Below are 22,979 nucleotides of genomic sequence, written 5' to 3'. Positions count from 1 at the left end.
ATTCAATAATTACCATTGATTGATTGCAGAGCAACTTTGCTAGATTCTAGGGAATGTACCACAGAAATAAAAGATGTGGTCCTGTAGAGCCATTAGAGGGTCTTGAGAAGAAAAGTAATGCGAACTGAAGAGCAACAAAAGACAAGAGAAATACATGGTAAGACCTGTTACTTAATGCTTCCCTACCAATGTGATTAACTGTAGGTAAATCACCCTGATATCCTCAGGAGAAAGGGATACATCAGCCTACCAAGTATACGCAGGGCAAAGGATACTTTTCCTGTTCGGTCCATAATTTGTTTCTGCCTGAAATAACACTTCTATGCAAGAGAGGTGCAAGAGAGTTTCTGAGGGGTGACTTTCTGACACTTGCTTCCTCTGGGAAATTTAGAAACTCTACAGGATTTTTTCCCCCTAGCCCTCTGTGTTTTTTCTGAAGAAGAACAAAAATAGGAAAATATGTTTTTCAGCTATAGAAACTTGAGTCAGTGGCAACCCGATTCAGAAGTTGTAATGGTATGTATTAAGCATTTACTGTGGTCAGTGCCCTGAAGTCAGCACTGGGAAAGAATACACAGGTGGGAATTAGAAATGATCCCTGTCCCTTGGGGCTCACAAAGTAAGAATATAAGTGGGGAGAAGGGACTGGAGACAGACACTTTGAGAATGATGAAACATTAAAACACAACATGGACAAATGCACAAAACAAACAGTGGCAGCATCAGACTGCGCTTAACAAATACCATAAAAACATAGATTGGGTAGCCACAGTCTCTGCCTACAAGGAACGTACAGTCCATAGGAGAGACAGATATTAGTATAAGTTACAGATGGATGTGCTCAGAAGCGATGTAGAGTGAGATGAAAATCAAAGTACTTTTATTCATTCATGTATTCAATCATAAATATTCAATAAATACAATTGAATGAATGAAGTGAATGAATTTATTGAGTGCCTTGTGCTGAGCGCTGTACTGAATGCTTGGGAGAGTATGATGCAATAATAAACAGAAATATTCCCTGCCCACAAGACCTTACAGTCTGGAGGAAGGGAGAGAGACATTAATATAAGTAAATAAATTACAGATATGTACATAAGTGCTGTTGGGAGAAAGAGATCCAAGTCCAAAGGCAATCCAGAAGGGAGGACAAATAGAGGAAGTGAGGACTTAGAGAAAGTCTCTTGGAGGAGATGGGCTTTTAGTAAGGTTTTGAAAATGGGGAGAGAGTTGGTCTATCAGATGTGGATTTGAACGGGGTTCCAGAATAGAGGGAGGGCACAGGAAAAGGGTTTATAAACATCTGTTCCTGACTAATAAGACTGGTTGGGCAGCACCATAATTTTCTAGAGGGCTACATAAAAGACTTCTTACAGAGAAGTGTTAGAGAATCTATGGCTCTTGGAGAAACTTAATGTGTAAATCCTGATATGCATTCTTCAAATAATTCATTCATTCATTCAATTGCATTTATCCAGTGCTTACTGTGTGCAGAGTACCGTACTAAGTGCTTGGGAAAGTACAATACAACAATAAACATTACCTGCCCACAACGAGCTTACAGTCTAACGCTTGCTGCCTGATATGCAGTAATAAGTTTAGAGCTCTCTGTGTTCTGTAATGTTTCATTTTTTAAAATTACCCATATTCATTTCTTTTTAGGGGGATGCTCGTTTTAATCCAAGCCTAGGGACCTGTCTAGAATGTATCAGGGCCCAATCAGGCAGGCCTTCCACGTCTACAGGGGCTACAGGGGCCAGTGGAAATGCCAAGTTTAGGAAAATGGCAGATAGGGCCTGCAGAGCGGTTGCTTAATTTGTGCCCCTTAAACAGTCCTCCTCTCCCTCCTTCATGTGCGTCACTTCCATTACTGCTAATGGGCGATATGTGCACTCATCTAGAGAGCAGACCCCTGATAATTGTGGGATTCTGGTTTTGAAAAGCAAAGTAACATTTAATGTTCCAGACTTTTGTGAAGCCTTCCTGACTGTCTTATTCATTTACTCTTATTTTGGTAATCACTACTCTTTCATTTGAGTGGTTATTTTAAAACGGGAAAGGAATCTACATAAGTATTAGATGTTTGAGGACATACATTTGCATCCATCATAAACTTTAATTTATACTCTGGTCAAATAATTTTAACAGTTGCTATAAAATCAGTTATTTAATAATAGTTTTTACTGTCTTCCTGTGACAGGCTTAATAGTACTCGTGTCCACCACAAATTTCAAGCTATTATTCAACATTCCCAACGCCTATGACAGTTGCAGGGAACAGTCGAATTCTTAACTGCTTCTGTTATTTGTGTCTGGCTAAAAACTGGTTCAGCACACACAAACAGGTTGTTTTACTTCAAATACATTTAGCTTTCCAACTTCAATTGTTTTGTTGTGTCCAAGGCCATATCATTTAAGTAAACCTGCATTGTTTTCACACTGGACATCTGCTGCTTGATTCGAGAGCAACGAAAAGGAAAAGAGTGAATATATGAACCACATTTAACTTTCACACCAGGCACAATTTAGAGAAAGGTGTTTTAGAAACATGTCAAGGCAAATTTAAGATAAAAGGAAACACAAACAGAGTAATTCAGAGGACTATAAAGAGGAACAAACACAACCATTAAGTGTACCTCTGATTTCATCTTACTTCCGGGAAAACATCACAATATTACATATTCACATCTTAAAAAGTAGATCAGGTTGAACTTCAATTATTCCAAAATTATCTGAAGGCTATCATAAGGTCTCTGGACATTTCCGTCTAACCAGTTAAAACTATCACTTGATTAGTAAACTAACAATCCACTGGTACTCATATCATTGGTTTAAAAGAATCCAAGGAAACAAATTCTTGACTGGCCTTAATTGAGGCTTTCCCATTTTTGTACATATAGAAGTGGATTGAAAATGATTTGGCTAATGAACACAGCACAGCACTCACGTTAAGGGACTAAGAGTTCAATGTCCAGGCTCTGACTGAAATTCATTTGGGTAAGTCAGTTGACTTCCCTCCTCTGTTCAACATCACTGAAATGGGATAATACCATACTTACTCATATAATTACCTCCAATGCACAATTTCCCCACCCCTGATTTCTGAGGAGGAATGAAAGATTATTTTTTGTAACACATGATTGTAAGAAGTGATAGCGCCACACACGGGGATGGGAAGAGGAGAAGAATCAATCTGCCATAATGAGGCAGAGACAGGTTCATGGCAGGGAAGGGAGTTTTTTTCACTGAGAATATTTCAGGATACAAAGACAGAAGGGGTGAGGGGATAATTCACTGAGTGCCTATTGGATGCAGCACTTGAGAGAATGCAATTCAGAAGAGAACCAGTCTTATTTCCCCCTTCCTTTCTGCCTCTTTTTTCTCCTTTTTTCTCTTGGTCTCCTTATTGCTAGACTTAATTTATTATAAGACCCTGCCTAATAATAATAATAATGATAATTTTGGTATTTCTCCATTCATTCATTCAATCATATTTATTGAGTGCTTACTGTGTTCAGAGCACTGTACTAAGTGCTTGGAATGTACAATTCGGCAACAGATAGAGACAATCCCTGCACAACAATGGGCTCACAGTCTAAAAGGGAGAGACAGACAGCAAAACAAAACAAGTAGTCAAGCATCAATACCATGTGAGTCTGTCACTGGGCAGGGATTGTCTCTATCTATTGCCGAATTGTACATTCTAAGCACTTAGTACAGTGCTCTGCACATAGTAAGCACTCAATAAATACGATTGAATGAATGAATGAATCAAATTAGATAAGTAGAATCATATATATATATATATATATATACACATCATCAATAAAACACAATAATGAACAATATATACAAATATACACAAGGGTTGTGGGGAGGGGAAGGGGGTAGAGCAGAGGGAGGGAGTAGAGGGAATGGGGAGGGGAGGGTGCAACACACTATACTAAGCACTGGGGTGGATACAAGTAAATTGGGTTGGACACAGTCCCTGTCCCATGTGGACCTCACAGTCTCAAATCCCCATTTTACAGATGAGGGAACTGAAGCCCAGAGAAATAAAGTGACTTGCCCGAGGTCTTAGAGCAGACAAGTGGCAAAGATGGGATTATTCATTCATTCATTCATTCATTCATTCAATAGTATTTATTGAGCACTTCCTATGTGCAGAGCACTGTACTAAGGGCTTGGAATCTACACATTGGCAACAGATAGAGACAGTCCCTGCCCATTGACGGGATTACAGTCTAATCGGGGGAGACAGACAGACAAAAACAATAGCAATAAATAGAATCAAGGGGATGAACATCTCATTAAAACAACAGCAATAAATACAATCAAGGTGATGTACATCTCCTTAACAAAATAAATAGGGTAATGAAAATATATACAACTGAGCCAACGAGCACAGTGCTGGGGGGAGGGGAAGGGAGAGGAGCAGAGGGAAAGGGGGAAAGAGGGCTTAGCTGAGGGAAGGTGAAGGGGGAGTAGAGGGGGAGCAGAGGGAGCAGAGGGAAAAGGGGAAACTCAGTCTGGGAAGGCTTCTTGGAGGAGGTGAGCTCTAAGTAGGGTTTTGAAGAGGGGAAGAGAATTAGTTTGGCGGAGCTGAGGAGGGAGGGCATTCCAGGACCTGGGGAGGATGTGGCCCAGGGGTCAATGGCGGGATAGGCGAGAATGGGGGATGGTGAGGAGGTGGGCGGCAGAGGAGCGGAGAGTGTGGGGTGGGCAGCGGGAAGAGAGAAGGGAGGAGAGGTAGGAGGGGGAAAGGTGATGGAGAGTGTTGAAGCCTAGAGTGAGAAGTTTTTGTTTTGTGCGGAGGTTGATAGTCAACCACTGGAGGTTTCTAAGAAGGGGAGTGTCATGCCCAGAGCGTTTCTGCAGGAAGATGAGCCGGGCAGTGGAATGAAGAATAGACTGGAGTGGGGAGAGACAGGAGGAAGGGAGATCAGAGAGAAGGCTGACACAATAATCCAGCCGGGATATTATGAGAGCCTGTAACAGTAAGATAGCCGTTTTGGTTGAGAAGAACGGGCAGATCTTGGCGATATTATAAAGGTGAGACCGGCAGATTTTGGTGATGGATTGGATGTGTGGGGTGAATGAGAGAGCCAAGTCAAAGATGACACCAAGGTTGCGGGCTTGAGAGAGGGGGAAGGATGGTTGTGCCATCCACTGTGATAAGGAAGTCAGGAAGAGGACAGGGCTTGGGAGGGAAGATGAGGAGCTCAGTTTTGGCCATGTTGAGTTTTAGGTGGCGGGCAGACATCCAGGTAGAGACATCTTGGAGGAAGGAGGAGATACGAGCCTGAAGGGAGGGGGAGAGGACAGGGGCAGAGGTGTAGATCCTCAGGCCTCAGTTCCCTCATCTGTAAAATGGGGATTAAGACTGTGAGCCTCACGTGGGACAACCTGATTCCCCTATGTCTACCCCAGCGCTTAGAACAGTGCTCGGCACATAGTAAGCGCTTAACAAATACCAACATTATTATTATTATTAGATCTGTGTGTCATCTGCATAGAGATGATAGCTGAAGCTGTGAGAGCAAATGAGTTCACCAAGGGAGTGAGTGTAGATGGAGAACAGAAGAGGGCCAAGAACTGACCCTTGAGGAACCCCAACAGTTAGAGGATGGGAGGGGGAAGAGGAGCCCGCGAAGGAGACAGAGAATGAATGGCCAGAGAGAAAAGAGGAGAACCGGGAGAGGATGGAGTCCATGAAGCCAAGGTGAGATAAGGTGTGGAGGAGAAGGAGATGGTCAGCAGTGTCAAAGGCAGCTGAGAGGTCAAGGAGGATTAGGATAGAGTAGGAGCCATTGGATTTGGCAAGAAGGAGGTCATGGGTGACCTTAGAGAGAGCAGTCTCGGTAGAGTGGAGGGGACAGAAGCCAGATTGGAGGGGGTCCAGGAGAGAATGGGAGTTAAGGAATTCTAGGCAGCAAGTGTAGACGACTTGTTCTAGGAGCTAGGAAAGGAAGGATAGTAGGGAGATAGGGCGATAACTGGAAGGGGAAGTGGGATCGAGAGAGGGTGTTTTAAGGATGGGGGAGTCATGGGCATGTTTGAAGGCAGAGGGGAAGAAACCATTGGAGAGTGAGAGGTTAAAGATAGAGGTTAAGGAGGGGAGGACCTTCTGATTCCCAAGCCCATGCTGTATCCACTATGCCATGCTGCTGCTTCTCTGCTCCTCCTCTCTCAGGATCTCACCTGGAGGGTTTCCAGTACTCTACCAGTCTCGATTAAGGGTGGGAGAGTCAAGCAGAGACATATTCATCCCATTCCTAAATTGGGCAGTGACTAGCGAGTGGAAGGCAATCTGCTACAAGTCAAAATTTCCTGTTGCTGGGCAGCAGCAGCATGAGAGAGAGTCTAGGGCGGAGGCTCAAGTTTACTGTGTGGAAGGAGGCAATGGTAAATGACTTCTGGATTTTTACCAAAAATACTCTATGTATACACTACCAGAGCGATTGCAGATGGAGTTCCGGCATTCTGGAAGAGGTGTATCCATGGGGTTACTATAGGTTGGAAACAACTCCATAGCATAAGACAAGACAATAGCCCCTCCCTTGGTTTTGCGTTCAAATCTTATGACAAAAATTGGGGGATTTATTCTTTTATTCATTCAATTGTATTTATTGAGCGCTTAAAGTTTGCAAAGCACTATACTAAGCACTGTACTAACAGACACATTCCTGCCCACAACGGGCCCTCAGTCTAGAGGGGAGACAGACATTAATATAAATAAATAAATAAATAAATAAATAAATAAATAAATAAATAAATAAATAAATTACAGATATGTGCTGTGGGAATGGGAGGGAGGATGAATGAAGGAGCAAATAAGAGTGGTGCAGAAAGGAGTGGGAGAAGAGGAGAGGAGGGCTTAGTCAGGGAAGGCTTCTTGGACAGGGAATTATGTGAGTAAATATGGCAATACATGCATGTACCTGTTGTGAAAGAAGGTAAATAATTATGAAGAGATTTTAAGAATAGAAAGTACTGAAAAAAACCCAGGTAGCCATTTAGGTTTTAGGAACCGGATCAGAAAGTTGGGAGGGCTAGGTGAAGGCAGAGCTGGGAAGCAACCACAAACTGCCAACTCAGGGTCTAAAGAATAATGGAGGTCAGAGGCTTCACTGAGGAGTTAGTTCATGAAGCCAAAAAGAAATCGGGGGGCAGGTCAGGTAAACTGCATCAGAGCAAGGCAAGCTGATTGAGAATAGAGATGGAAACCAATCCAGGGCCCACCCAAGAAGAGTATGTTTCCGATTAAGAGCCTTCATTAAATAATTGTGGTCACCAATGCTAGAATAGCTGAGGTTGAACTGAATAGTTCTGAATTTATTTCTTCCTGCTTTCCTCTTCTGGCAATTAAACTTTGACATGCTGGATGGAACCTCCCAAGTACAGGCCTTTGTAAAATGAAATGACCTCTGAGGATCCTGTCTAATAATGATGGCATTTGTTAAGCCTTTACTAAGTGTCAAGGTCTGTTCTGGGGGAGATATAAGCTAATCAGGTTGGACACAGTCCATGTTCCTCATGGGAGTAACAGCATCCATCCCTATTTTACAGATGAGGTAACTGAGGCACAGAGAACTGAAGTGATCTGCTCACGGTCACGCAGCTGAAAAGTGGCAGAGCCAGAATTAGAACCCAGGTCATTCTGACTCCCTGGCCCGTGCTCTATCCACTAGACCATGATGAACGGATGATTCTACTGTAGACCCAAAAAAGCAGCAATAGTTGTTTCAGTAGCAGTTATTGAGTGCCCACTTGGTGCAGTGCACTGTACTAGATGTTAGGGAATTTCAGTATGCTAAGACGTGATACTTTTCCCACCCATTGAAATTTTGGCTTTAATGAGGACAACACACATTAAATTATTTACAACTCAAGCGGTCAGAATAAATAATTGAGTACTCATATAAAAGACTGCCAAGGAGGGTGCAAATAACTTCATACGTGCAAGAGTTAACTGAAGGGGAGAGTTGACTCAAAGAGTTGTGAAATTAATCAAGGGAAGCTTTCTGGAGGAGGTAGAATTTTAGGAGGTGCTTTGAATATGGGAAGAGCTGGGTGTCTGGCTGATATCGGGAGGGAAAGAGCTCCAAGCCAGTGTAATATTTGAACAAGCAGACAAAGGCAGGAGGCTAAAAAGTGGGGTTCAGTTAAGAAAGAATGAAGACAGCAAACAGGGGCTAGCAGGTGAAGAGAGTAGATAGGTAAGATGCTTCTTGTGGGCAGAGATAATTTATTTATTTACATTAATGTCTGTCTCCCCCTCTAGACTGTAAGCTCACTTTGGGCAGGGAACATGTCTACCAATTCTGTTGTGTACTCACCCAAGCACCTAGTAAAGTGCTCTGCATACAGTAAGCACTTGAAAAAAATACTACTGACTGATTGACTAAGACAGCACCAGATGGTGGAGAGCCTCAAAGGCAACTGCGAGATTTTATTTCACGTTAGTGTACTCTTCCAAGCACTTAGTACAGTGTTCTGCACATAGTAAGTGCTTAATGAATACCAATGATTGATACAAAATCTACACCAGCGCTTAATACAGTGCCTGGCATATAGTAGATGCTTAACCAATACTAAAGTTATTAAGATAATCAGGTCAGATACAGTCCCTTTCACACCTGGGGCTCACAGTCTAAGGGGTAGGGAAAATAAGTATTAATCCTATTCCACAGATGAAGAAACAGACACAGAAATGTTAGGTGACTTGCCCACAGTCATACAGCAGGGAAGTGGTGGGTCTTTACTTCGAACCCAGATCTCCTGACTCCCAGTCCTGTGTGTGGTCTAGTGGATAGAGCACGGGCCTGGGAGTCAGAAGGACCTGGGTTCTATTCTCAGCTCTGTCAGTTATCTGCCGTGTGATCTTGGGCAATTCAGTACATTTTTCTGTGCCCTAGTTACCTCATCTGTAAAATGAGGTACCTCATTTACTTCATTAGTTTTCTCAACTGGAAGCCCCATGTTAAACATAGATTATGTTTAAATCTGATTACCTGTATCTACCCCAGCACTTAGTACCATGCCTGGCACATAGTATGTGCTTAACAAATACCATTTAAAAAAAGCGGGGGTGAGTACCATTTCTGGGAGAGAGGGGACAGGGACAACAACCCTGGGAAAGCTCACCAACTGCACAGGTGGAGTTGGGGTGGGTGAGTGTAGGATGCCCATCATTATCAGGGAACAATTGTCAATAAGATGAATTTCTTGGTTCACCCAGAAATATAATAAAAACTGTGGTATTTGTTAAGCACTTGCTATGTGCCAAGCACTGTACTAACTGCTCAGGCGGATACAAGCATATTGGTTTGATAACAGTCCCTGTCCCATGTAGGCTCAGAGTCTCAATCCCCATTTTACAGATGAGGTAATTGAGGCATAGAGAAGTGAAGCGACTTGCCCAAAGTCACCCAGCAGATGAGTGGTGGATCCGTAATTAGAACCAGGACCTTGTGACTTCCAGGCCCCTGTTCTATCCACTACACCATGCTGCTTCTCAACTATGATCCTGTGACATAAACTACCACATTCACATCAAGTTGTGAGTCCTTCTGTCCTAAAATGTGCTTAAAATATTCTTAAATTCTCCAAATATCAGTTGGTTAACGTGTGAGATAGCAATGAAGCTGTAAAGATGGACACAGAGTGCACCAAGTTTTTCCACCTACTGTAAGGTTTCCCCAGGCAGACAGTCTTTTTGTGACTCAAGGCATGTACGTTGACCACCAGAGGTCTCTGAAGTGCCCTTAAACAAAGTTAATTTTACTCATTCTAGGGCTGGGAATGAATCCTCAACTTTGGTGAAACACATGTTATCACCAAGATGATTTCCCTGTCTTTTCTATGACTCTAAGTAGAGCTCTGAATTTTTGAATCATTTAGCTTAAGCACCGCTTCCAGGCAGGAAAGGGTGAGCCTTTGGCTTGTTCTGATGGGTGGAGGAGGAGGCATTGAGCTCTGATCAGAACAATGCTCTTTCTTGTGTGGGAGATTCAGGCAGAGGAAGGAAGCTGGTGCAGAATGGTACATTTCCCCAGAGGCCCGTCAATGTAAACGTACCTCAACTCTCCTGTGCCTGCCTTCAGGTCCAACAGGGAAATAACCAGCAGAGTTTTATTTCTTCCTCAGAGCATAGAATTCACCAGCAAAGTGACAAAGGTACAGCAAATCATGTTCTCTTAGGGTTCTTCAGCAAAGGCTCCTCTGTGCTCACTTCTCATATTTAGAGGTCCTAGGCCTATCCGAACTGAAAGCCTGTTCAGTTTGTAAGTTGCAAGTCACTGGAATTATTTTATGCTTTTGGACGGTGACTTCGTGAGGAGTCCCGATGCCCTAACCATTTAGCTCTCAGCTGCAAAGAAAGAACAAAGGTGCTAGGTTAAGGGCTATCAAACGCAATAATGGGAATGCATCATTGAAATATTGGATCCTTTGTGATCCTTAGTACACTTACCATGCACCAGGCACTGTACTAAGTGCTGGGTTGGACACAAACAAATCGGGTTGGACACAGTCCCTGAACCACATGGGGCTCATAGTTTTAATCCCCATTTCACAGATGAGGTAACTGAGGCACAGAGGAAGCTAAATGACTTGTCCAAGGCCACACAGCAGACAACTGGTGTAGCTCCTGAAGTTAAGAATAGGCTGCAGAGCGGATCTGGAGCTCTAAGACCAAGTAAGATCAAGGGGGTGGTAAAGATTTATTCTCTGGTCAGTCAGGTTTGGAGGGATTCATTGTCCCTGGCTGAGGCTAATTACAATATACCACTAAGATATATCTGAGGGTCCCAACACCAGAATTACAGCAATCAATCAATGGTGTTAATTTAACGCTTACTGTGTGCATAGCACTATTCTGAGCCACTGGGAGAGTAAAATACAATAGAGTTGGTAGACACAGTCTCTGAGAGTCAGAAGGCCCTGGGTTCTAATCCCAAATATGCCACTTGTCTGCTGTGTGACCCTGGTCAAATCCTTAAACTTCCCTGTGCTTCAAATACCTTATCCAAAAATGGAGAATAAGACTATGTCCTTTGTATCTACCTCAGCGCTTAGTACAGTGTCTGGACATAGTTTAACAAAATATCATAAAAAAAGAGGCAAGGCACATGTTAGATGGCAAAGCACCTTACAGAAAGGGAAATCTATTAGCTTCTCTCCACCTGCAGAGTCTAGTTTCCCAGTAGCAGATCTATGCACTGCCAATGGTTAAATTGGCTCAGTTACACTCCCTTTTTGAGATATCAGGAAGTCCAACCTTAGGTGTATTGTGTGGCCTGGGAGCCTACATTACAGGAAACTGAGTTAGATTCCAAGGGATATGATTTCAAACCTAACAACAAGAAAAGTATTTTCCTCAAACCAGATACTTCATAGGGAATTAATCCATTCTAGATTTAAAAAAATGAATTTTAGAGATTTTAAAGACTTCTACACCCATGAGTTGTGCTATTCTATGGACCTTGCAACTATGCATGTAAGTTCACCCATTCACTTAAGTCCATACCCATAAGCACTCTGACATTGATCCTCTCTAGACTGAGATTGTTGAGGGCAGGAAACATGTCTCTTTGTTGTTAGACTGTACTCTCTCAAGTGCCTAGGACAGTGCTTTGCACACAGTAAGTGTTCAATAAATTTGAGTGAATGAATGAATCCAATCCCCACACCACTTATATATCCTTATATGTATATATCCTTACACTCATTAGTATATATCCTTATAACCTGTGCTTTCTCTACCCATAATGTATTTTAATGCTTATTTAGCCAACTAGATTGATAGCTCCTTGAGGGCAAGTACTGTCTACCTACTTCCAACTCTGTTGCATCATACTCACCCAAGTGCTTAGTACAGTGCTCTTCACAGAGAAAGTGCTCAAAAAATACCCTTGATTGACTGATTAATGTACCCAGAAATCCAAGATGAGTAAAATAAAGATATGTTTTGATGTTTGGAGACATAACAGCTCTGTCCCCAAGAAAAACAGTGTGGTCTAGTGGATAAAGCACAGACCTGGGAGTCAGAAAGACTCCCCGTCAGTGTAACGTAGCTTAACTCTCCTGTGCCTGCCTTCAGATCCCAGAAATATGGAAGTGTTTTCCATAGCCTCCTTCCAAGCAGTAAGCTTGAGTCTCTACCTTCTACTCTCTCCCATGCTGCTGCTGCCCAGCATAGGTGATTTTTGACTTGGAGCAGATTGCCTTCCATTGACAAGCCACTGCCCAAGTTAGGAATGGAAATGCCTCTGCTTGACTCTCCCTCCCATAGTTGAGATTGGTAGAGGACTGGAAACTCTCCAGGTGCGACCCTGAGAGGGGACTAGCAACCTGCCAAACACTATACCAAGCACAGAGATAAATACTAGATGATCAAAAAGAACACAATCCCTATCCCCTATGGGGCTTACAGTCTAAGTAGAAGGTAGAAGAACAGGAATCAGATCCACATTTTACAGATGAGGACACTGAGGCACAGAGCAGTGAAGTGACTGGCTCAAGAACATATACCAGATAAGTGGCAGAGCCGAGATTAATACCGAAGTCACCTGATACCCCTCCCACCCCCATCCCCATACCTGTACTCTGTCCACTAAGCCATGGTGCTTCTTCTGTAATGGGGCAATGCAGCCATGAATGGGGGAGGTGGAAAAATGAGTGAGATTTTTTAACACCAACAACAGCACAAAAGTGTCCAGACCAGGTTTCAGAGGAGAAAAATAGTGCAAGGTTTTCTGTGCTCTGATAATCCAAACTGTATTTCTCACCCCATCTTCAGTTCTCACACACATGTTGGAGAATTCCCTAATTAAGACTGGACTGAATGATTATATTACTTTTGGTTTTGCCTGCAAATTAGCAGAACCAAATCAAACAATTACTCCACTTGCTCTGTAGACGGTCCACAAGTGACGGTCTCTAAGTGTGCATCTGAGGCCCATGTGGGTCACAGACAACAGCTCTACCAAGGGAGCCAAAAAGGAGACAGTAATAAACAGGGGATGGACCATCAGACATGGTTTACTAGTTGAGGGCCATAAGTCCTTAGGGGAAACCAATTTTTTGTGTGATATTTACAGTCTCTTTATATCAGTCAATAGTTTTCTGAAAAGGCTGAATGACCCAAGCGCACCTATTGGATTGAAAAAAAAATTCTTAGGGAGAACAACCCTTCCTATGAAGCATGGAGGTGCACTGAAATGAGCAATAGCAATAATTACCAAAAATCCTTCTCGGTCAATAGCATCAATTTCTGGCAAAGACAACTAGATTTCTTTCAATGCTGCTCAGAAGCCCCACTTGCCAGAACTCTTTGGCCGAAGATAAAGTTTCCAGAGCACCAGAAGCAAGTAGAAGAAGCTTTGGCCTGGTTATTCAGTTTGAACCACACTGGGGATCACCTGGAAGTTTGGGATAAAGTTAAAGATCAATTTTGGTCTCTTTCTGAGTGTTATTATTATTATTTTTTTAAAATTTCAAATGGAGCATTTTAGGCTCATCTCACCTCATCTGTTGGCTTTGCCAGCTGCCTGGCGGAAGAAGGAGGCAGAGGGAGCCAAGAGAAGCTAGCTTGGGCACTGAGAGGAGACAGAAAGGGAAGTCAGTTGCCAACACTAACAGACGCAGCTGCCTGGGATAGGGGAGGTAGCACCAAACCATGGCCAACTTTGGATTATCCGTGGAACTGGGGTGCAGGGTAGCATGGAAAATTGAAACCCAGATAATCCCTAATGTATGCGTAAGTCATTCGATTCAAACTGCTCCCAGACTGAACCTTCCAGAGTTGCTAACAAGAAGAAAAATTAACTGTTTTTTCCCTTCATTTGAGGGCATTTATATTTGCAAGTACTGAAAATGGTGTTTCCCATCAAGAATCAATCAAAGGCATTATTTATTGAGTGCTTCCCTTGTGTAGAACACTGTACTAAACATTTGGAATAGTACAAGAGAGTTGAGAAGCAACCTGACCCTGTAGAAAGAGCACAAGCCTGCGAGTTGGAAAACCTGGGTTTTAATCCCAACTCTGCCAATTGCTTCCTCTGTAACCTTAGGTAAATCACTTAACATCTCAATGCTTCATGTATAAAATGAGGATTGAATGCCAGTTTTCCCTCCTACTTAGACTGTGAGCCCCACGGGGTAGAGGGGCGGTGTCCCACCTGATTGATTTGTATCTACCCCAGCCCTTTAAACAGTACTTGACATATTTACTAAGTGCTTAACAAATATCATTAAAAAAAAAGTTGGTAGACGTGTTCCCTGCCCACAAGGAGATTACAGTCTAGTGGTGGAGACAGACATTAATATATGTAAATTACAGACGTAACTGTAGATGCCTTGTGGTTGAGGGTGGGGTCAATCCAAGAGCACATGGGGTACAGAGCCAAGTGCATAAGTGACCCAGAAGGGAGAAGGAGTTGGGGAAAGAGAGCTTAATCTGGGGAAGGGTTCTGGTGGACACGTGACCTTATTAAGGCTTTGAAGGTCGGGAGAGTGGTGGTCTAACATATATGGAAGGGGAGGGAGTTCTAGACCGAAACAACTGGTGGGTCTCAGTCCAATGACTTCAGAACCACCAATGGGCAGGAAGGATTTGATAATAATAATAATAATGGTGGTATTTAAGCGCTTACTATGTGCCAAGCACTGCTCTAAGCATTGGGGGGATACAAGGTGGTCAACTTGTCCCATGTAGGGCTCACAGTTTTCATCCCCATTTTACAGATGAGGTAACTGAGGCACAGAGAAGTGAAGTGACTTGCCCCAGGTCACACAGCTGGCAAGCAGTGGAGCCGAGATTAGAACCCATGACCTCTGACTCCTAAGTCCGGCTCTTTCCACTGAGCCAGAGTGTTAATGGTTTGTGTGGTGCCATTTGTACCCAATCATATTCCTGTAGGGGCAATGAACAAGGGGTGGGGAAAGGTAGAGCATATTACAAAACCTTTTTTATCTGCAGGATCTTCTGATGGTTGCCCTACCTCTAATAAAATGTTGACCCTATTCTGTAACACCATGACTGTGGCTGGTGGCTTCTGTGGTAGATATTGTCTTCTTTTTGTCCATCTTATCCAGATAGGTGTCAGGATTTCTGGTGGGCCTGCCCATTAAATGGAAAACTCTAAGTGGTCCTTCAGTCAATAATCTTCTTCCCTAATGGCCCAGAATGAGCAGTAGAATCTAGGGATCCTGATTCCCTGAGAAGCGTTCTTTCTACCAGACCAACAGCAGACCTCACAGCTACCAAGGCATTAACTAATAAGGCATGGCTGAAAGCTGGGTAGATGAAGAGAATCAGGATAATCAGTTTCTAAACAATTGAGATTGTTGAATTAGATCTGCATGATTGTACCTTATTCAACAAATCACCTATGTATGGGGGAAGGAACAGGCACAAGGGCAGGAGGACACATCTTCCAAGAAAATGGAGGTGGGAGGCTGTGGAGGAGTGTGGCCTGGTGGAAAGGGCATGGGCCTGAGAGTCAGAGGACCTGAGTTCTAATTCCAGCTACTCCACTAGACTGCTGGGTTACCTTGGGCAAGTCACTTAACTTCTCTGTGCCTCAGTTACCTGATTCATCTAATAATAATAATGTTAGTATTTGTTAAGCACTTACTATGTGCTGAGCACTGTTCTAAGTGCTGGGGTAGATACAGGGTGATCAGGTTGTCCACGTGGGGCTCACAGTTTTAATCCCCATTTTACAGATGAGGTAACTGAGGCACAGAGAAGTTAAGTGACTTGCCCACAGTCACACAGCTGACAAATGGCGGAGCGGGGATTCAAACCCATGACCTCGGACTCCCTAGCCCGTGCTCTTTCCACTGAGCTTATCAAATGGGGATAAGCCTGTGAGCCCCACATGGGACATGGACTGTATCCCACCTGATTAGCTTGAACCTACTCCAGCACCCCACACATAGTCCTTAACAGATACTTATGTTAAATTAATACTTAAGTTAACATTTAAGTGCCTAACAAATCCTGTAATAAAAAAAGTCATGGGTTAGAATAATGCTTGTACCTGCTAGATGGCAAATCACTTGAGGGCAGTAACCTTACTGTTACCGGCTCTCGTTATATCCCGGCTAGACTACTGTGTCAGCCTTCTCTCTGACCTCCCTTCCTCCTCTCTCGCCCCGCTCCAGTCTATTCTTCACTCCGCTGCCCGGCTCATCTTCCTGCAGAAACGATCTGGGCATATCACTCCCCTTCTTAAACAACTCCAGTGGTTGCCTATCAACCTCCGCTCCAAACAAAAACTCCTCACTCTAGGCTTCGAGGCTCTCCATCACCTTGCCCCTTCCTACCTCTCCTCCCTTCTCTCTTTCTACCACCCACACTGCACGCTCCGCTCCTCTGCCGCCCACCTCCTCACCGTCCTTCGGTCTCGCCTATCCCGCCGTCGACTCCCGGGTCACGTCCTCCCGCGGTCCCGGAACGCCCTCCCTCCTCACCTCCGCCAAACTCATTCTCTTTCCCTCTTCAAAACCCTACTTAAAAATCACCTCCTCCAAGAGGCGTTCCCAGACTGAGCTCCTCTTCCCCCTCTACTCCCTCTGCCACCCCCCCTTTACCTCTCCGCAGCTAAGCCTCATTTTCCCCTTTTCCCTCTGCTCCTCCACCTCTCCCTTCCCATCCCCACAGCACTGTACTCGCCCGCTCAACTGTATATATTTTCGTTACCCCTATTTATTTTGTTAATGAATTGTACATCGCCTTGATTCTATTTAGTTGCCATTGTTTTTACGAGATGTTCTTCCCCTCGACTCTGTTTATTGCCATTGTTCTTGTCTGTCCGTCTCCCCCGATTAGACCGTAAGCCCGTCAAACGGCAGGGACTGTCTCTATCTGTTGCCGACTTGTTCATCCCAAGCGCTTAGTACAGTGCTCTGCACATAGTAAGCGCTCAATAAATACTATTGAATAAATACTATTGAATTGTATCCTTTAAGTTGATTCTCTCAAACTTCAGTACAGTGCTCTGCAGTGAACAAGATCTCAATAAATACTATTGATGGACTACGCCAAAAACCAAACCTTCCATTTAACTTCTCGGGCTATTCTATTGATCTTGTAGTACTTGTGGTCTAGCTTCCTCTAGGGATTAGCTAGGTAAAATACCTACTAAAAATACTGTAATCATATACAGGAAAACTTGGACTTTTAGCTTAACCTTTCCCCTGACCGGCCGTTATGAGCAAGGGCCAAGGGCTACAGCTGTCCTTTTAAATAGTAGTTACTTCTTTAGAAGCCGCTGCTGTGTTAGAAGAGGTCTAGATGAGGAAGAGTCTTTTTTTGGTACTTTTTTCTCTAGAGCTGGGGCTTTATTTATTTATTGGAATGGTCATCTTGGAGCTACAGCTGCAAGTTTAGTGTTTCAGGAAGTGGAGAGAGACTTACTATCCATTTGAAACCCAACAGGACATTTTTCAACTGCTAGCAAAGCAAAGAAAAAAACAGCAAGGAGGAAGCACTGGCGCCCCCCGCCCCTTTGAAGTGCTTTAGGGGGGTGTTGGGGGCAAGGCTGGGGCGCCCACCTGGCGACCTTGCAGGGAGGATGGGGGGAGCCTGCGCCGGTGGTGCTGGGTGCCAGGCTCACTGCTAGGGCAGTCCCATGCCCCCAGCCCAGGTAGGGGCTTCAGGGCCCCGGGATGGGCAGAGCCGGGCTGGGTGCCCACAGTGGGAGGCATGGCCTAGGCTGCACGGGGCACATTGGGAGGGGAAGGGGGAGAGGGACAAGAGAGGGGAGAGGAGGAGAAAGAGAGGGGGAGAGGAGGAGAGTTGGGTAGGGATTGTCTCTGTTGGTGAATTGTATTATTATCATTATTATTATAGTATTTGTTAAGCACTTACTATGTGCCAAGCACTGTTCTAAAAACTGGGGTAGATACAGGGTAATCAGGTTGTCCCTTATGGGGCTCATAGTCTTAATCCCCATTTTATAAATAAGGTAACTGAGGCCAAGAGAAGTGAATTGACATGCCCAAAGTCACACAGTTGATAAGTGGCCGAGCGGGGATTAGAAACCATGCCCTCTGACTCCCAAGCCCATGCTCTTTGCACTAAGAGTTGCTGCTTCTCCCATTGTACTCTCCAAGCCCTTAATACAGTGCTCTGTACACAGAGAGCGCTCGGTAAATACAACTGAATGAAGGAGAAAGAGGGAGGGGGAAAAGAAAAGGGGGGAAAAGAGAGGGGGGGAGAGAGGGGCAAAAGAGAGGGGGAGAGGACGGAGGGGGGATGGGGGAACAGAGATAGAGGGAGATTGAGAAGCAGCGTGGCTTAGTGGAAAGAGCACAGGCTTGGGAGTCGGAGGTCATGGGTTCTAGTCCCCCTCCACCGCTTGTCAGCTGTGTGACCTTGGGCAAGTCACTTAACTTCCCTGTGCCTCAGTTAGCTCATCTGTAAAAGGGGGATGAAAACTGTGAGCCCCACATGGGACAACCTGATAACCTTGTATCCCCCCAGCGCTTAGAACCGTGCTCGGCACATAGTAAGTGCTTAACAAATATCAACATTATTATGGGAGAAGCAGTGTGGCTTACTGGAAAGAGCAGGGGTTTAGTAGTCTGAGGTCGTGGTTTCTAATCCCAGCTTTGCCACTGGTCAGCTGTGTGACCTTGGGCAAGTCACAACTTCTCTGTGCCTCAGTTCCCTTATTTCTAAAATGGGGAAGACTGTGAGTCTCACCTGATTATCCTGTATCTACCCCAGCGCTTGGCTCATAGTAAGAGCTTAACAAATACCTCCTCCCCCAAAAAAACCCTAAGTGATGCTGCTTCTCCAATTGTATTTTCCAAGCACTTAGTACAGACTTTTGCACAAAGAGTGCTCGAGAAATACGATTGAATGTGAAGGAGGGAGAGGGGGAGGGGGAGGGAGAGAGAGAGGGAGCGGGGGAGAGAGAGAGGGAGGGGGGGAAAGAGAGAGGGAGGGGGGGAAAGAGAGAGGGAGGGGGGAAAAAGGGGGGGAAGGGGGGAAAGAGAGAGGGAGGGGGGAAAGAGAGAGGGAGAGGGGCGGGAGAGTGGGAGAGAGGAGAGATAGGGGAGAGGGGGAGAGAGATAGAGGGAGACAGAAGAGGAAGATAGAGAGGCAGAAGGAGGGGGATAGAATGAAGGAGAACGAGAGGAAGCCGCGTCTCCTCGTGTCCCTCCTGGAGGATCCAGGCTCCCAGCCGGAGAGTTGGATGATTTCGGCTCCTTCCCTGGGAGGCTCCTGTTTTCTGCTGCTGTCTGACCCCACCGCCCTAGGGCAGGACAGGGCACGGCTGGGTTGGGCAAGGCAGGGCAGGGTTGGGCAGGGCTGGGCAGGGCAGGGCACGGCTGGGCAGGGCAGGCAGGACAGGACAGGCAGGACAGGATAGGGCAGGACAGGACAGGACAGGCCCAGGCGCCGCCCATCTAACGGGATCGGCCCCTTGAGCGGCTCAAGAGCTGGCCGGGGTGCGGCGTCCTGGCTCCGGAGAGGAAAGAAGGGGAGGTAAAGCCGTCCCCCCCAACCTTGGCATCGTCCTACCGACCGGGGGACCCCCTCTTGCCGCCAGCCCAGTTTCGCAAAGTATCGTCTAACAGCCCGGAGGACGGCAAACTTCTTTCCCAGGGCCGGGGGAGGAAGGAGGAGAAGGGGGTGGGTTTGGGTCGGGGAAGTCCCGTGGCTCAGTGGAAAGAGCTTGGGAGTCAGAGGTCATGGGTTCCAATCTCGACTCCGTCGTTTGTCAGCTGTGTGGCTTTGGGCAAGTCACTTCACTTCTCTGGGCCTCAGTTCCCTCATCTGTAAAATGGGGATGAAGACTGTGAGCCCCACGTGGGACAACCTGATTACCTTGTATCCCTCCTACCGTTTAGAATCGTGCTTGGCACATAATAATAATGTTGGTATTTGTTGAGCGCTTACTATGTGCACAGCACTGTTCTAAGCGCTGGGGGGATACAAGGTGCTGAGGTTGTCCCTCGTGGGGCTCACAGTTTTAATCCCCATTTTACAGATAAGGTAACTGAGGCACAGAGAAGTAAATTGACTTGCCCAAAGTCACACAGCTGGCAAGCGGCGGAGCCGGGATTAGAACCCATGACCTCTGACTCCCAAGCTCGGGCTCTTTCCACTGAGCCACACTGCTTCTCGTACCGTTTAACAAATTCCATCATTTCAAGCCCTTAGTACAGTGCTCTGCACATAGTAAGCGCTCAATAAATACTATTGAACGATTAGAGATGCAAAGTGAATCAGCGGAAAGAGCCCGGGCTTAGGAGTCAAAGGTCATGGGTTCTAATCCCGGCTCCGCCACTTGTCAGCTGTGTGCCTTTGGGCAAGTCACTTCACTTCTCTGGGCCTCAGTTCCCTCATCTGTAAAATGGGGATGAAGACTGTGAGCCCCACCTAGGACAACTTGATTACCCTGTATCTACCCCAGCGCTTAGAATAGTGTTCTGCAGATCGTAAGCGCTTAACAAATACCAACATCATTATTATTATTAACTTCTCTGTGCCTCAGTGACCTCATCTGTAAAATGGGGATTAAGATTGTGAGCCTCACGTGGGACAACCTGATTACCCTGTATCTACCCCAGCGCTGAGAACAGTGCTCTGCACAGAGTCAGCGCTTAACAAATACCAACATTATTATTATTATTAACTTCTCTAGGCCTCAGTTACCCCATCTGTAATATGGGGATGAAGACTGTGAGCCTCACGTGGGACAATCTGATGAGCCTGCATCTCCTCCAGTGCTCAGAACAGTGCTGTGCACAGAGTCAGCACTTAACAAATGCCAACATTATTATTATTATTAACTTCTCTGGGCCTCAGTTACCCCATCTGTAATATGGGGATGAAGACTGGGAGCCCCACGTGGGCCAACCTGATGACCCTTATCTCCCCCAGCGCTCAGAACAGTGCTGTGCACAGAGTCAGCGCTTAACAAATACCAACATTATTATTATTAACCTCTCTGGGCCTCAGTGACCTCACCTGTAAAATGGGGATGAAGACTGGGAGCCCCACGGGGGACAACCTGATGACCCTTATCTCCCCCAGCGCTCAGAACAGTGCTGTGCACAGAGTCAGCGCTTAACAAATACCAACATTATTATTATTAACCTCTCTGGGCCTCAGTGACCTCACCTGGAAAATGGGGATGAAGACTGGGAGCCTCACGGGGGACAACCTGATGAGCCTGTCTCTCCCCCAGCGCTTAGAACAGTGCGGTGCACAGAGGAAGCGCTTGGCAAATACCAACATTATTCTAATTGCAGAAGTGCAGCCCCAGCCCGACCCGCCCCGCGGGCGCCCTCTAGCGGGGCAGCGGCAGAGGCGGCCGTGACGTGGGCGCAGGGAGGGCCGGAGCGCCCACCCTTTGCCCACCCTCTGCCCACCCTCTGCCCATCCTCCCGCCCGCCGGCACAGCCCCGGGCGCGCTGGGCGTCCGGGCCAGGGGACCGAGGAGGAGCTGGCGGCGGCGGCGGCGGCGGCGGCTTCCCCGGCGAGGGGAGCAGAAGGGGGCGGAGGAAGCGCGCGGCTCCGGCTGGTCCTGGAATTGCGAGCCGAGGAAGCAGCAGCAGCAGCAGCAGCAGAAGCCTCCGCGCCGCTGGACACTTTGCATCGTCCCCCGTCCTCCTCTGAGCACTTTGCATCGTCCCCCCTCCTCCTCTGAGCACTTTGCATCGTCCCCCCCCCCCCCCTCCCGCCCCCGGTCCCGGCTCTGCCCCGGCCTGGCCCTTGCAGCTCCCGGACTCCCCCACTTTGCAACTGTTGGCACTTTGGGAGCTTTGCCTTTCCCGCTCCCTCCCATCTTCGGCCGCCCCCCTCTCCCGTGCCCAGCATGGGCAGACTTGGGAGTTGGCTGGCGACTTTGGCCGGACTCGTGCTGACCGCCCGGGGGGACACCTTTTCAGGTAAAGGGGCTGGGGGGTGCGGGGTGGGCTGCGGGGCACAGAGCCCGCCAAGAAGCTCGCAAGGAGCAGAACTGGGCCAACTTGGGGAGGGGGCAAAAAACCTGCCGAAAGCCCCTTGTCCCCGGGGTGGGGGGTCCCCGGCGACCACCCCAGCTCCCGCACCCCTGAGGACGCGTGTCCTTGCACTTTGCTGAAGTTTGGGCACCGCGCAGGGCGAGGGTTGCCCGCCCCTTGCCCCCCGTGCTTTGCCCCCCGTGGGGTCGATGATGGCATTTGTTAAGCGCTTACTCTATGCAAAGCACTGTTCTAAGCGCTGGGGAGGATGCAAGGTGAAGAGGTTGTCCCACGTGGGGCTCACCGTCTTCATCTCCGTTTTACAGATGGGGTAATAGGCCCAGTGAAGTGACTCGCCCCAAGTCCCACAGCTGACTAGTGGCTGAGTCGGGATTTGAACCCATGACCTCTGACTCCCAAGCCCGGGCTCTTTCCACTGCTTCCAGCCGGCGGAGGTCCCGTCTCCCTCCTCCTCCTCCTCTCCCGGTCCTGGGGGCTTGCCCAGGCTGAAGGTCGTGGGTTCTAATTCCGCCCCTTTGCCGGCTGGGTGAATCACTTCTCCGGGCCGCACTTTCCTCCTCCGTAAAATGGGGTGGGGGAATCTGTGTCCAGCCCCATTTGCTTGTCTCCGTCCCAGCGCTTCGTGCACATTCATTCAGTAGCCCTTACTGTGTGCAGAGCGCTGTACTAAGCGCTTGGAATGCACATAGTAAGCGCTAAAAAAGGACGGTAATTATTGATTCTCCCCGGGCCGCTTTCCCGTGCAATCTGGAGGGCTGCAGGCGGGTCAGACCTTCATTGGGATTTATGAGCAATTACCGGGTGCAGAGCACTGTGCTGAGCGCTTGGAAAGTGCGATTAGTACAGTCCCTGCCCCCAACAGGCTTAGTCTAGAGGGTGGGGGGAGGCAGACAGCAAAACAAGTAAAGAGGCATCAGTGCAAATAAACAGAATGATACACTTGGCCTTGCTCCCTTCCGCCGGTCCTTCTCCTTCCCTTCAGCGTTT

The 22,979-nt window shown here is 46.7% G+C and overlaps 1 protein-coding gene across 9 annotated transcripts in view; it reads left to right on the top strand.

The window, feature by feature from the left end:
• The first annotated feature begins 21,716 nt into the window (after positions 1-21,716).
• The window catches only part of PTPRM (protein tyrosine phosphatase receptor type M), an 838,914-nt gene continuing 837,651 nt past the window's right edge, over positions 21,717-22,979 (top strand). For 6 of the 9 annotated variants that reach the window (XM_029065462.2, XM_029065460.2, XM_029065457.2 and 3 more), the window contains exon 1: positions 21,717-21,917. In XM_029065462.2, the coding sequence (XP_028921295.1) occupies positions 21,845-21,917 (73 nt within the window). In that variant the 5' untranslated portion in view covers positions 21,717-21,844. The remainder of the gene's footprint in view (positions 21,918-22,979) is intronic. The other 3 variants (XM_029065463.2, XM_029065461.2, XM_029065459.2) reach the window with 1 other exon arrangement.

The sequence above is a fragment of the Ornithorhynchus anatinus genome, chromosome 5 (genome assembly GCF_004115215.2).
Source record: "Ornithorhynchus anatinus isolate Pmale09 chromosome 5, mOrnAna1.pri.v4, whole genome shotgun sequence".
In the NCBI taxonomy this organism is placed as follows: domain Eukaryota; kingdom Metazoa; phylum Chordata; class Mammalia; order Monotremata; family Ornithorhynchidae; genus Ornithorhynchus; species Ornithorhynchus anatinus.
The sequence above is the reverse complement of the archived record's forward strand: the minus strand, read 5'-3'. Positions and strand labels throughout refer to the sequence as shown.